Source organism: Ascaphus truei, unplaced genomic scaffold (genome assembly GCF_040206685.1).
Source record: "Ascaphus truei isolate aAscTru1 unplaced genomic scaffold, aAscTru1.hap1 HAP1_SCAFFOLD_1187, whole genome shotgun sequence".
Lineage (NCBI taxonomy): Eukaryota > Metazoa > Chordata > Amphibia > Anura > Ascaphidae > Ascaphus > Ascaphus truei.
This window is the reverse complement of record NW_027454057.1, coordinates 30,297-42,513: the sequence shown is the minus strand read 5'-3', so window position 1 is coordinate 42,513 and position 12,217 is coordinate 30,297. Positions and strand designations below refer to the sequence as shown.

Below are 12,217 nucleotides of genomic sequence, written 5' to 3'. Positions count from 1 at the left end.
GGGACAGGCAGCCCGGGAGGGATAAGGAAGTGAATCCCCGATAGTGACAGGCAGCCCGGGAAGGATAAGGAAGTGAATCCCCGATAGGGACAGGCAGCCCGGGAAGGATAAGGAAGTGAATCCCCGATAGGGACAGGCAGCCCGGGAAGGATAAGGAAGTGAATCCCCGATAGGGACAGGCAGCCCGGGAAGGATAAGGAAGAGAATCCCCGATAGGGACAGGCAGCCCGGGAAGGATAAGGAAGTGAATCCCCGATAGGGACAGGCAGCTCGGGAGGGATAAGGAAGTGAATCCCCGATAGTGACAGGCAGCCCGGGAAGGATAAGGAAGTGAATCCCCGATAGGGACAGGCAGCCCGGGAAGGATAAGGAAGAGAATCCCCGATAGTGACAGGCAGCCCGGGAAGGATAAGGAAGAGAATCCCCGATAGTGACAGGCAGCCCGGGAAGGATAAGGAAGAGATTCCCCGATAGGGACAGGCAGCCCGGGAAGGATAAGGAAGTGAATCCCCGATAGGGACAGGCAGCCCGGGAGGGATAAGGAAGTGAATCCCCGATAGGGACAGGCAGCCCGGGAGGGATAAGGAAGTGAATCCCCGATAGGGACAGGCAGCCCGGGAAGGATAAGGAAGTGAATCCCCGATAGGGACAGGCAGCCCGGGAAGGATAAGGAAGTGAATCCCCGATAGGGACAGGCAGCCCGGGAAGGCTAAGGAAGAGATTCCCCGATAGGGACAGGCAGCCCGGGAAGGATAAGGAAGAGAATCCCCGATAGGGACAGGCAGCCCGGGAAGGATAAGGAAGAGAATCCCCGATAGGGACAGGCAGCCCGGGAAGGATAAGGAAGTGAATCCCCGATAGGGACAGGCAGCCCGGGAGGGATAAGGAAGTGAATCCCCGATAGTGACAGGCAGCCCGGGAAGGATAAGGAAGTGAATCCCCGATAGGGACAGGCAGCCCGGGAAGGATAAGGAAGTGAATCCCCGATAGGGACAGGCAGCCCGGAAGGATAAGGAAGTGAATCCCCGATAGGGACAGGCAGCCCGGGAAGGATAAGGAAGAGAATCCCCGATAGGGACAGGCAGCCCGGGAAGGATAAGGAAGTGAATCCCCGATAGGGACAGGCAGCTCGGGAGGGATAAGGAAGTGAATCCCCGATAGTGACAGGCAGCCCGGGAAGGATAAGGAAGTGAATCCCCGATAGGGACAGGCAGCCCGGGAAGGATAAGGAAGAGAATCCCCGATAGTGACAGGCAGCCCGGGAAGGATAAGGAAGAGATTCCCCGATAGGGACAGGCAGCCCGGGAAGGATAAGGAAGTGAATCCCCGATAGGGACAGGCAGCCCGGGAGGGATAAGGAAGTGAATCCCCGATAGGGACAGGCAGCCCGGGAGGGATAAGGAAGTGAATCCCCGATAGGGACAGGCAGCCCGGGAAGGATAAGGAAGTCAATCCCCGATAGGGACAGGCAGCCCGGGAAGGATAAGGAAGTGAATCCCCGATAGGGACAGGCAGCCCGGGAAGGATAAGGAAGAGATTCCCCGATAGGGACAGGCAGCCCGGGAAGGATAAGGAAGAGATTCCCCGATAGGGACAGGCAGCCCGGGAAGGATAAGGAAGTGAATCCCCGATAGTAACAGGCAGCCCGGGAAGGATAAGGAAGAGAATCCCCGATAGGGACAGGCAGCCCGGGAAGGATAAGGAAGTGAATCCCCGATAGTGACAGGCAGCCCGGGAAGGATAAGGAAGTGAATCCCCGATAGGGACAGGCAGCCCGGGAAGGATAAGGAAGTGAATCCCCGATAGGGACAGGCAGCCCGGGAAGGATAAGGAAGTGAATCCCCGATAGGGACAGGCAGCCCGGGAAGGATAAGGAAGTGAATCCCCGATAGGGACAGGCAGCCCGGGAAGGATAAGGAAGAGAATCCCCGATAGGGACAGGCAGCCCGGGAAGGATAAGGAAGTGAATCCCCGATAGGGACAGGCAACCCGGGAAGGATAAGGAAGAGAATCCCCGATAGTGACAGGCAGCCCGGGAAGGATAAGGAAGAGAATCCCCGATAGGGACAGGCAGCCCGGGAAGGATAAGGAAGTGAATCCCCGATAGGGACAGGCAGCCCGGGAAGGATAAGGAAGTGAATCCCCGATAGGGACAGGCAGCCCGGGAAGGATAAGGAAGAGAATCCCCGATAGGGACAGGCAGCCCGGGAAGGATAAGGAAGTGAATCCCCGATAGTGACAGGCAGCCCGGGAAGGATAAGGAAGTGAATCCCCGATAGGGACAGGCAGCTCGGGAAGGATAAGGAAGTGAATCCCCCGACAGGGACAAGCAGCCCGGGAAGGATAAGGAAGTGAATCCCCGATAGGGACAGGCAGCCCGGGAGGGATAAGGAAGTGAATCCCCGATAGGGACAGGCAGCCCGGGAAGGATAAGGAAGTGAATCCCCGATAGGGACAGGCAGCCCGGGAAGGATAAGGAAGTGAATCCCCGATAGGGACAGGCAGCCCGTGAAGGATAAGGAAGTGATTCCCCGATAGGGACTGGCAGCCCGGGAAGGATAAGGAAGTGAATCCCCCGACAGGGACAAGCAGCCCGGGAAGGATAAGGAAGTGAATCCCCGATAGGGACAGGCAGCCCGGAAGGGATAAGGAAGTGAATCCCCGATAGGGACAGGCAGCCCGGGAAGGATAAGGAAGTGAATCCCCGATAGGGACAGGCAGCCCGGGAAGGATAAGGAAGTGAATCCCCGATAGGGACAGGCAGCCCGGGAAGGATAAGGAAGTGAATCCCCGATAGGGACTGGCAGCCCGGGAAGGATAAGGAAGAGAATCCCCGATAGTGACAGGCAGCCCGGGAAGGATAAGGAAGTGAATCCCCGATAGGGACAGGCAGCCCGGGAAGGATAAGGAAGAGAATCCCCGATAGGGACAGGCAGCCCGGGAAGGATAAGGAAGTGAATCCCCGATAGGGACAGGCAGCCCGGGAAGGATAAGGAAGTGAATCCCCGATAGTGACAGGCAGCCCGGGAAGGATAAGGAAGTGAATCCCCGATAGTGACATGCAGCCCGGGAAGGATAAGGAAGTGAATCCCCGATAGGGACAGGCAGCCCGGGAAGGATAAGGAAGTGAATCCCCGATAGTGACAGGCAGCCCGGGAAGGATAAGGAAGTGAATCCCCGATAGTGACAGGCAGCCCGGGAAGGATAAGGAAGTGAATCCCCGATAGGGACAGGCAGCCCGGGAAGGATAAGGAAGTGAATCCCCGATAGTGACAGGCAGCCCGGGAAGGATAAGGAAGAGATTCCCCGATAGGGACAGGCAGCCCGGGAAGGATAAGGAAGAGAATCCCCGATAGGGACAGGCAGCCCGGGAAGGATAAGGAAGAGAATCCCCGATAGGGACAGGCAGCCCGGGAAGGATAAGGAAGTGAATCCCCGATAGGGACAGGCAGCCCGGGAAGGATAAGGAAGTGAATCCCCGATAGGGACAGGCAGCCCGGGAAGGATAAGGAAGTGAATCCCCGATAGGGACAGGCAGCCCGGGAAGGATAAGGAAGAGAATCCCCGATAGGGACAGGCAGCCCGGGAAGGATAAGGAAGTGAATCCCCGATAGGGACAGGCAGCCCGGGAAGGATAAGGAAGTGAATCCCAGATAGGGACAGGCAGCCCGGGAAGGATAAGGAAGAGAATCCCCGATAGGGACAGGCAGCCCGGGAAGGATAAGGAAGAGAATCGCCGATAGGGACAGGCAGCCCGGGAAGGATAAGGAAGTGAATCCCCGATAGGGACAGGCAGCCCGGGAAGGATAAGGAAGAGAATCCCCGATAGTGACAGGCAGCCCGGGAAGGATAAGGAAGAGAATCCCCGATAGGGACAGGCAGCCCGGGAAGGATAAGGAAGTGAATCCCCGATAGTGACAGGCAGCCCGGGAAGGATAAGGAAGAGATTCCCAGATAGGGACTGGCAGCCCGGGAAGGATAAGGAAGAGATTCCCCGATAGTGACAGGCAGCCCGGGAAGGATAAGGAACTGAATCCCCGATAGGGACAGGCAGCCCGGGAAGGATAAGGAAGTGAATCCCCGATAGGGACAGGCAGCCCGGGAAGGATAAGGAAGTGAATCCCCGATAGGGACAGGCAGCCCGGGAAGGATAAGGAAGTGAATCCCCGATAGGGACAGGCAGCCCGGGAAGGATAAGGAAGTGAATCCCCGATAGGGAGACAGAGAGAAGGAGGGGAGGGGACAGTGACAGGGGGACGGAGGGGAGGGGACAGTGACAGAGAGAAGGAGAGGGGACAGTGACAGAGAGAAGTAAGCGAGGGGACAGTGACAGAGAGAAGGAGGGGAGGGGACAGCGACAGAGAGGAGGAGAGGGGACAGTGACAAGGGGGAAGGAGGAGAGGGGACAGTGACAGAGAGAAGGAGGAGAGGGGACAGTGACAGAGAGAAGGAGGGGAGGGGACAGTGACAGAGAGAAGGAGGAGAGGGGACAGTGACAGGGGGAAGGAGGAGAGGGGACAGTGACAAGGGGGAAGGAGGAGAGGGGACAGTGACAGAGAGAAGGAGGAGAGGGGACAGTGACAGAGAGAAGGAGAGGGTACAGTGAGAGAGAGAAGGAGGAGAGGGGACAGTGAGAGAGAGAAGGAGGAGAGGGGACAGTGAGAGAGAGAAGGAGGAGAGGGGACAGTGAGAGAGAGAAGGAGGAGAGGGGACAGTGACAGAGAGAAGGAGGAGAGGGGACAGTGACAGAGAGAAGGAGGAGAGGGGACAGTGACAGAGAGAAGGAGGAGAGGGGACAGTGACAGGGGGAAGGAGGAGAGGGGACAGTGACAAGGGGGAAGGAGGAGAGGGGACAGTGACAACGGGGAAGGAGGAGAGGGGACAGTGACAGTGACAGAGAGAAGGAGGGGAGGGGACAGTGACAGAGAGAAGGAGGAGAGGGGACAGTGACATGGGGAAGGAGGAGAGGGCACAGTGACAGAGAGGAGGAGAGGGGACAGTGACAGAGAGAAGGAGGGGAGGGGAAAGCGACAGAGAGAAGGAGGAGAGGGGACAGCGACAGAGAGAAGGAGGGGAGGGGACAGTGACAGAGAGAAGGAGGAGAGGGGACAGTGACAGGGGGAAGGAGGAGAGGGGACAGTGACAGAGAGGAGGAGAGGGGACAGTGACAGGGGGAAGGAGGGGACAGTGACAGGGGGACGGAGGGGAGGGGACAGTGACGGAGAGGAGGAGGAGAGGGGACAGTGACAGAGAGGAGGAGAGGGGACAGTGACAGGGGGAAGGAGGAGAGGGGACAGTGACAGAGAGGAGGAGAGGGGACAGTGACAGAGAGAAGGAGGAGAGGGGATAGTGACAGAGAGAAGGAGGAGAGGGGACAGTGACAGGGGGAAGGAGGAGAGGGGACAGTAACAGAGAGAGGGAGGGGAGGGGACAGCGACAGAGAGGAGGGGACAGTGACAGAGAGAAGGAGGAGAGGGGACAGTGACAGAGAGGAGGAGGGGAGGGGACAGAGAGAAGGAGGAGGAGGAGGACAGTGGACAGAGAGGAGGAGAGAGAGAAGGAGGAGAGGGACAGTGACATGGGGAAGGAGGAGAGGGGACAGTGACAAGGGGGAAGGAGGAGAGGGGACAGTGACAAGGGGGAAGGAGGCGAGGGGACAGTGACAGAGAGAAGGAGGAGAGGGGACAGTGACAGAGAAGGAGGGGAGGGGACAGAGAGGAGGAGAGGGGACAGTGACAGGGGGAAGGAGGAGAGGGGACGGTGACAGAGAGAAGGAGGAGAGGGGACAGTGACAGGGGGAAGGAGGAGAGGGGACAGTGACAGAGAGAAGGAGGAGAGGGGACAGAGAGAAGGAGGAGAGGGGACAGTGACAGAGAGAAGGAGGAGAGGGGACAGTGACAGAGAGAAGGAGGTGAGGGGACAGTGACAGAGAGAAGGAGGAGAGGGGACAGTGACAGAGAGGAGGAGAGGGGACAGTGACAGAGAGAAGGAGGAGAGGGGACAGTGACAGAGAGGAGGAGGAGAGGGGACAGTGACAGAGAGAAGGAGGAGAGGGGACAGTGGCAGAGAGGAGGAGAGGGGACAGTGACAGAGAGAAGGAGGAGAGGGGACAGTGACAGAGAGGAGGAGGAGAGGGGACAGTGACAGAGAGGAGGAGGAGAGGGGACAGCGACAGTGAGAAGTAGGAGAGGGGGACAGCGACAGAGAGAAGGAGGAGAGGGGACAGTGACAGAGAGAAGGAGGAGAGGGGACAGGGAGAAGGAGGAGAGGGGGCAGTGACAGAGAGGAGGAGGAGAGGGGACAGTGACAGTGAGGAGAGGGGACAGTGACAGAGAGAATGAGGAGAGCAGACAATGACAGAGAGAAGGAGGAGAGGGGACAGTGACAGAGAGAATGAGGAGAGCAGACAATGACAGAGAGAAGGAGGAGAGGGGACAGTGACAGAGAGAAGGAGAGGGGGTAGTGACAGAGAGGAGGAGGAGAGGGGACAGTGACAGTGAGGAGAGGGGACAGGGAGAAGGAGGAGAGGGGACAGTGACAGAGAGAATGAGGAGAGCAGACAATGACAGAGAGGAGGACGGTCACAGAGAGAAGGAGGACGGTCACAGAGAGAAGGGGTAAAAGTGACAGGGAGGAGAAGGGTCAGTGACGGAGAGATGGCGGAGAGGGCAGTGATGGAGAGAGGGACAGTTACGAAGAGAAGGAGGAGAGGGCAGTGACAGAGAAGGGGGAACAGTGACAGGGAGGAGAGGGGACAGTGGAGAGGGAGGAGAAGGGACCGTGGAGAGAGAGGAGAAGGGACAGTGACGGAGAGAGGGAGGAGAGGGGACAGTGACGGAGAGAAGGAGGAGAGGGGACAGTGACGGAGAGAAGGAGAGGGGACACTGATAAATAGCAGAGGGGACAATGACCTTTGCCGTCTACTCAGCCGTTCCCAGAATTGCTGCCCGTATCGCTCTTCATGAGTTGAGTCAGAAAGAACTGGTTCCGACTGATACCTGTGTACTGTCCTAGATCGTCTGGAGAAGTGTGACAAGGGACATACTCATAACTCCCTTCTGTCTGTGTCACTGTGTCACCCTGCGGGGGGAGGGACAGGCTCATAGCTCCCTTCTGTCTGTGTCACTGTGTCACCCTGCGGGGGGAGGGACAGGCTCATAGCTCCCTTCTGTCTGTGTCACTCTGCGGGGGGAGGGACAGGCTCATAGCTCCCTTCTGTCTGTGTCACTGTGTCACCCTGCGGGGGGAGGGACAGACACATAGCTCCCTTCTGTCTGTGTCACTGTGTCACCCTGCGGGGGGAGGGACAGGCTCATAGCTCCCTTCTGTCTGTGTCACTGTGTCACCCTGCGGGGGGAGGGACAGACACATAGCTCCCTTCTGTCTGTGTCACTGTGTCACCCTGCGGGGGGAGGGACAGGCTCATAGCTCCCTTCTGTCTGTGTCACTGTGTCACCCTGCGGGGGGAGGGACAGTCTCATAGCTCCCTTCTGTCTGTGTCACTCTGCGGGGGGAGGGACAGGCTCATAGCTCCCTTCTGTCTGTGTCACTGTGTCACCCTGCGGGGGGAGGGACAGACTCATAGCTCCCTTCTGCCTGTGTCACTGTGTCACCCTGCGGGGGGAGGGACAGACTCATAGCTCCCTTCTGTCTGTGTCACTCTGAGGGGGGAGGGACAGGCTCATAGCTCCCTTCTGTCTGTGTCACTGTGTCACCCTGCGGGGGGAGGGACAGACACATAGCTCCCTTCTGTCTGTGTCACTGTGTCACCCTGCGGGGGGAGGGACAGGCTCATAGCTCCCTTCTGTCTGTGTCACTGTGTCACCCTGCGGGGGGAGGGACAGTCTCATAGCTCCCTTCTGTCTGTGTCACTCTGCGGGGGGAGGGACAGGCTCATAGCTCCCTTCTGTCTGTGTCACTGTGTCACCCTGCGGGGGGAGGGACAGACTCATAGCTCCCTTCTGCCTGTGTCACTGTGTCACCCTGCGGGGGGAGGGACAGACTCATAGCTCCCTTCTGTCTGTGTCACTGTGTCACCCTGCGGGGGGGGGGGACAGTCTCATAGCTCCCTTCTGTCTGTGTCACTGTGTCACCCTGCGGGGGGAGGGGACAGGCTCATAGCTCCCTTCTGTCTGTGTCACTGTGTCACCCTGCGGCGGTAGGGACAGGCTCATAGCTCCCTTCTGTCTGTGTCACCGTGTCACCCTGCGGGGGGAGGGACAGACTCATAGCTCCCTTCTGTCTGTGTCACTGTGTCACCCTGCGGGGGGAGGGACAGTCTCATAGCTCCCTTCTGTCTGTGTCACTGTGTCACCCTGCGGGGGGAGGGACAGGCTCATAGCTCCCTTCTGTCTGTGTCACTGTGTCACCCTGCGGGGGGAGGGACAGCCTCATAGCTCCCTTCTGTCTGTGTCACTGTGTCACCCTGCGGGGGGAGGGACAGACTCATAGCTCCCTTCTGTCTGTGTCACTGTCACCCTGCGGGGGGAGGGACAGTCTCATAGCTCCCTTCTGTCTGTGTCACTGTGTCACCCTGCGGGGGAGGGACAGTCTCATAGCTCCCTTCTGTCTGTGTCACTGTGTCACCCTGCGGGGAGAGGGACAGACTCATAGCTCCCTTCTGTCTGTGTCACCCTGCGGGGGGAGGGACAGACTTATAGCTCCCTTCTGTCTGTGTCACTGTGTCACCCTGCGGGGGGAGGGGCAGGCTCATAGCTCCCTTCTGTCTGTGTCACTGTGTCACCCTGCGGGGGGAGGGACAGACTCATAGCTCCCTTCTGTCTGTGTCACTATGTCACCCTGCGGGGGGAGGGACAGACTCATAGCTCCCTTCTGTCTGTGTCACTGTGTCACCCTGCGGGGGGAGGGACAGACTCATAGCTCCCTTCTGTCTGTGTCACCCTGCGGGGGGAGGGACAGACTTATAGCTCCCTTCTGTCTGTGTCACTGTGTCACCCTGCGGGGGGAGGGGCAGGCTCATAGCTCCCTTCTGTCTGTGTCACTGTGTCACCCTGCGGGGGGAGGGACAGACTCATAGCTCCCTTCTGTCTGTGTCACTGTGTCACCCTGCGGGGGGAGGGACAGACTCATAGCTCCCTTCTGTCTGTGTCACTGTGTCACCCTGCGGGGGGAGGGACAAGCTCATAGAGTTCATGTTAATATCTGGTGATTTGGGGTTGCAGTCCTGATGATGTCACATTTATGTATTAATGAAGAATGTGACGTGCTGACATTGACCTTTATATTCCCATGTGCGGATATGACTTTTTTCATCATTTTGTTAATTATTTTGTTTTTGATGTAGTTGGATCAAAGTTTCAACTTACTTAGCAAAAGGAATTTCCCCCTCGCTGCTCTCTCCTTCCATCTCTGCCAAAACCTCCCGGTCCTAACGAAAAGTAACACAACTTCATATAACCCCTCCCTATAACTCCTCCTATTACCCCATATACCCCCTCCCTATAACTCCTCCTATTACCCCATATAACCCCTCCCTATAACTCCTCCTATTACCCCATATAACCCCTCCCTATAACTCCTCCTATTACCCCATATACCCCCTCCCTATAACTCCTCCTATTACCCCATATAACCCCTCCCTATAACTCCTCCTATTACCCCATATACCCCCTCCCTATAACTCCTCCTATTACCCCATATAACCCCTCCGTATAACTCCTCCTATTACCCCATATAACCCCTCCCTATAACTCCTCCTATTACCCCATATACCCCCTCCCTATAACTCCTCCTATTACCCCATATAACCCCTCCCTATAACTCCTCCGATTACCCCATATACCCCCTCCCTATAACTCCTCCTATTACCCCATATAACCCCTCCCTATAACTCCTCCTATTACCCCATATAACCCCTCCCTATAACTCCTCCTATTACCCCATATAACCCCTCCCTATAACTCCTCCTATTACCCCATATAACCCCTCCCTATAACTCCTCCTATTACCCCATATACCCCCTCCCTATAACTCCTCCTATTACCCCATATAACCCCTCCCTATAACTCCTCCTATTACCCCATATAACCCCTCCCTATAACTCCTCCTATTACCCATATAACCGCTCCCTATAACTCCTCCTATTACCCCATATAACCCCTCCCTATAACTCCTCCTATTACCCCATATAACCCCTCCCTATAACTCCTCCTATTACCCATATAACCTGTCCCTATAACTCCTCCTATTACCCCATATAACCCTCCCTATAACTCCTCCTATTACCCCAAATAACCCCTCCCTATAACTCCTCCTATTACCCCATATAACCCCTCCCTATAACTCCTCCTATTACCCCATATACCCCCTCCCTATAACTCCTCCTATTACCCCATATAACCCCTCCCTATAACTCCTCCTATTACCCCATATACCCCCTCCCTATAACTCCTCCTATTACCCCATATAACCCCTCCCTATAACTCCTCCTATTACCCCATATAACCCCTCCCTATAACTCCTCCTATTACCCCATATAACCCCTCCCTATAACTCCTCCTATTACCCCATATAACCCCTCCCTATAACTCCTCCTATTACCCCATATACCCCCTCCCTATAACTCCTCCTATTACCCATATAACCCCTCCCTATAACTCCTCCTATTACCCCATATAACCCCTCCCTATAACTCCTCCTATTACCCATATAACCGCTCCCTATAACTCCTCCTATTACCCCATATAACCCCTCCCTATAACTCCTCCTATTACCCCATATAACCCCTCCCTATAACTCCTCCTATTACCCATATAACCTGTCCCTATAACTCCTCCTATTACCCCATATAACCGTCCCTATAACTCCTCCTATTACCCCAAATAACCCCTCCCTATAACTCCTCCTATTACCCCATATACCCCCTCCCTATAACTCCTCCTATTACCCCATATACCCCTCCCTATAACTCCTCCTATTACCCCATATAACCGCTCTCTATAACTCCTCCTATTACCCCATATAACCCCTCCCTATAACTCCTCCTATTACCCATATAACCGCTCCCTATAACTCCTCCTATTACCCCAAATAACCCCTCCCTATAACTCCTCCTATTACCCCATATACCCCCTCCCTAAACTCCTCCTATTACCCCATATACCCCCTCCCTATAACTCATCCTATTACCCCATATAACCCCTCCCTATAACTCCTCCTATTACCCATATAACCGCTCCCTATAACTCCTCCTATTACCCCATATAACCCCTCCCTATAACTCCTCCTATTACCCCATATAACCCCTCCCTATAACTCCTCCTATTACCCATATAACCTGTCCCTATAACTCCTCCTATTACCCCATATAACCCTCCCTATAACTCCTCCTATTACCCCAAATAACCCCTCCCTATAACTCCTCCTATTACCCCATATACCCCCTCCCTATAACTCCTCCTATTACCCCATATACCCCTCCCTATAACTCCTCCTATTACCCCATATAACCGCTCTCTATAACTCCTCCTATTACCCCATATAACCCCTCCCTATAACTCCTCCTATTACCCATATAACCGCTCCCTATAACTCCTCCTATTACCCCAAATAACCCCTCCCTATAACTCCTCCTATTACCCCATATACCCCCTCCCTAAACTCCTCCTATTACCCCATATAACCGCTCTCTATAACTCCTCCTATTACCCCATATAACCCCTCCCTATAACTCCTCCTATTACCCATATAACCGCTCCCTATAACTCCTCCTATTACCCCATATAACCCCTCCCTATAACTCCTCCTATTACCCCATATAACCCCTCCCTATAACTCCTCCTATTACCCATATAACCTGTCCCTATAACTCCTCCTATTACCCCATATAACCCTCCCTATAACTCCTCCTATTACCCCAAATAACCCCTCCCTATAACTCCTCCTATTACCCCATATAACCCCTCCCTATAACTCCTCCTATTACCCCATATACCCCCTCCCTATAACTCCTCCTATTACCCCATATAACCCCTCCCTATAACTCCTCCTATTACCCCATATACCCCCTCCCTATAACTCCTCCTATTACCCCATATAACCCCTCCCTATAACTCCTCCTATTACCCCATATAACCCCTCCCTATAACTCCTCCTATTACCCCATATAACCCCTCCCTATAACTCCTCCTATTACCCCATATAACCCCTCCCTATAACTCCTCCTATTACCCCATATACCCCCTCCCTATAACTCCTC

At 55.3% G+C, this 12,217-nt stretch overlaps 1 protein-coding gene across 1 annotated transcript in view; it reads right to left on the bottom strand.

Moving 5' to 3' along the window:
• Positions 1–12,217, bottom strand: part of LOC142475360 (uncharacterized) — a 47,656-nt gene that overhangs the window by 23,338 nt on the left and 12,101 nt on the right. Inside the window, exons 2-3 of the mRNA XM_075581275.1 lie at positions 9,327–9,388; positions 6,912–7,019 (exon numbers count right to left, since the gene is read on the bottom strand). Of these exons, the coding sequence (XP_075437390.1) occupies positions 6,912–7,019; positions 9,327–9,367 (149 nt within the window). The 5' untranslated portion in view covers positions 9,368–9,388. The remainder of the gene's footprint in view (positions 1–6,911; positions 7,020–9,326; positions 9,389–12,217) is intronic.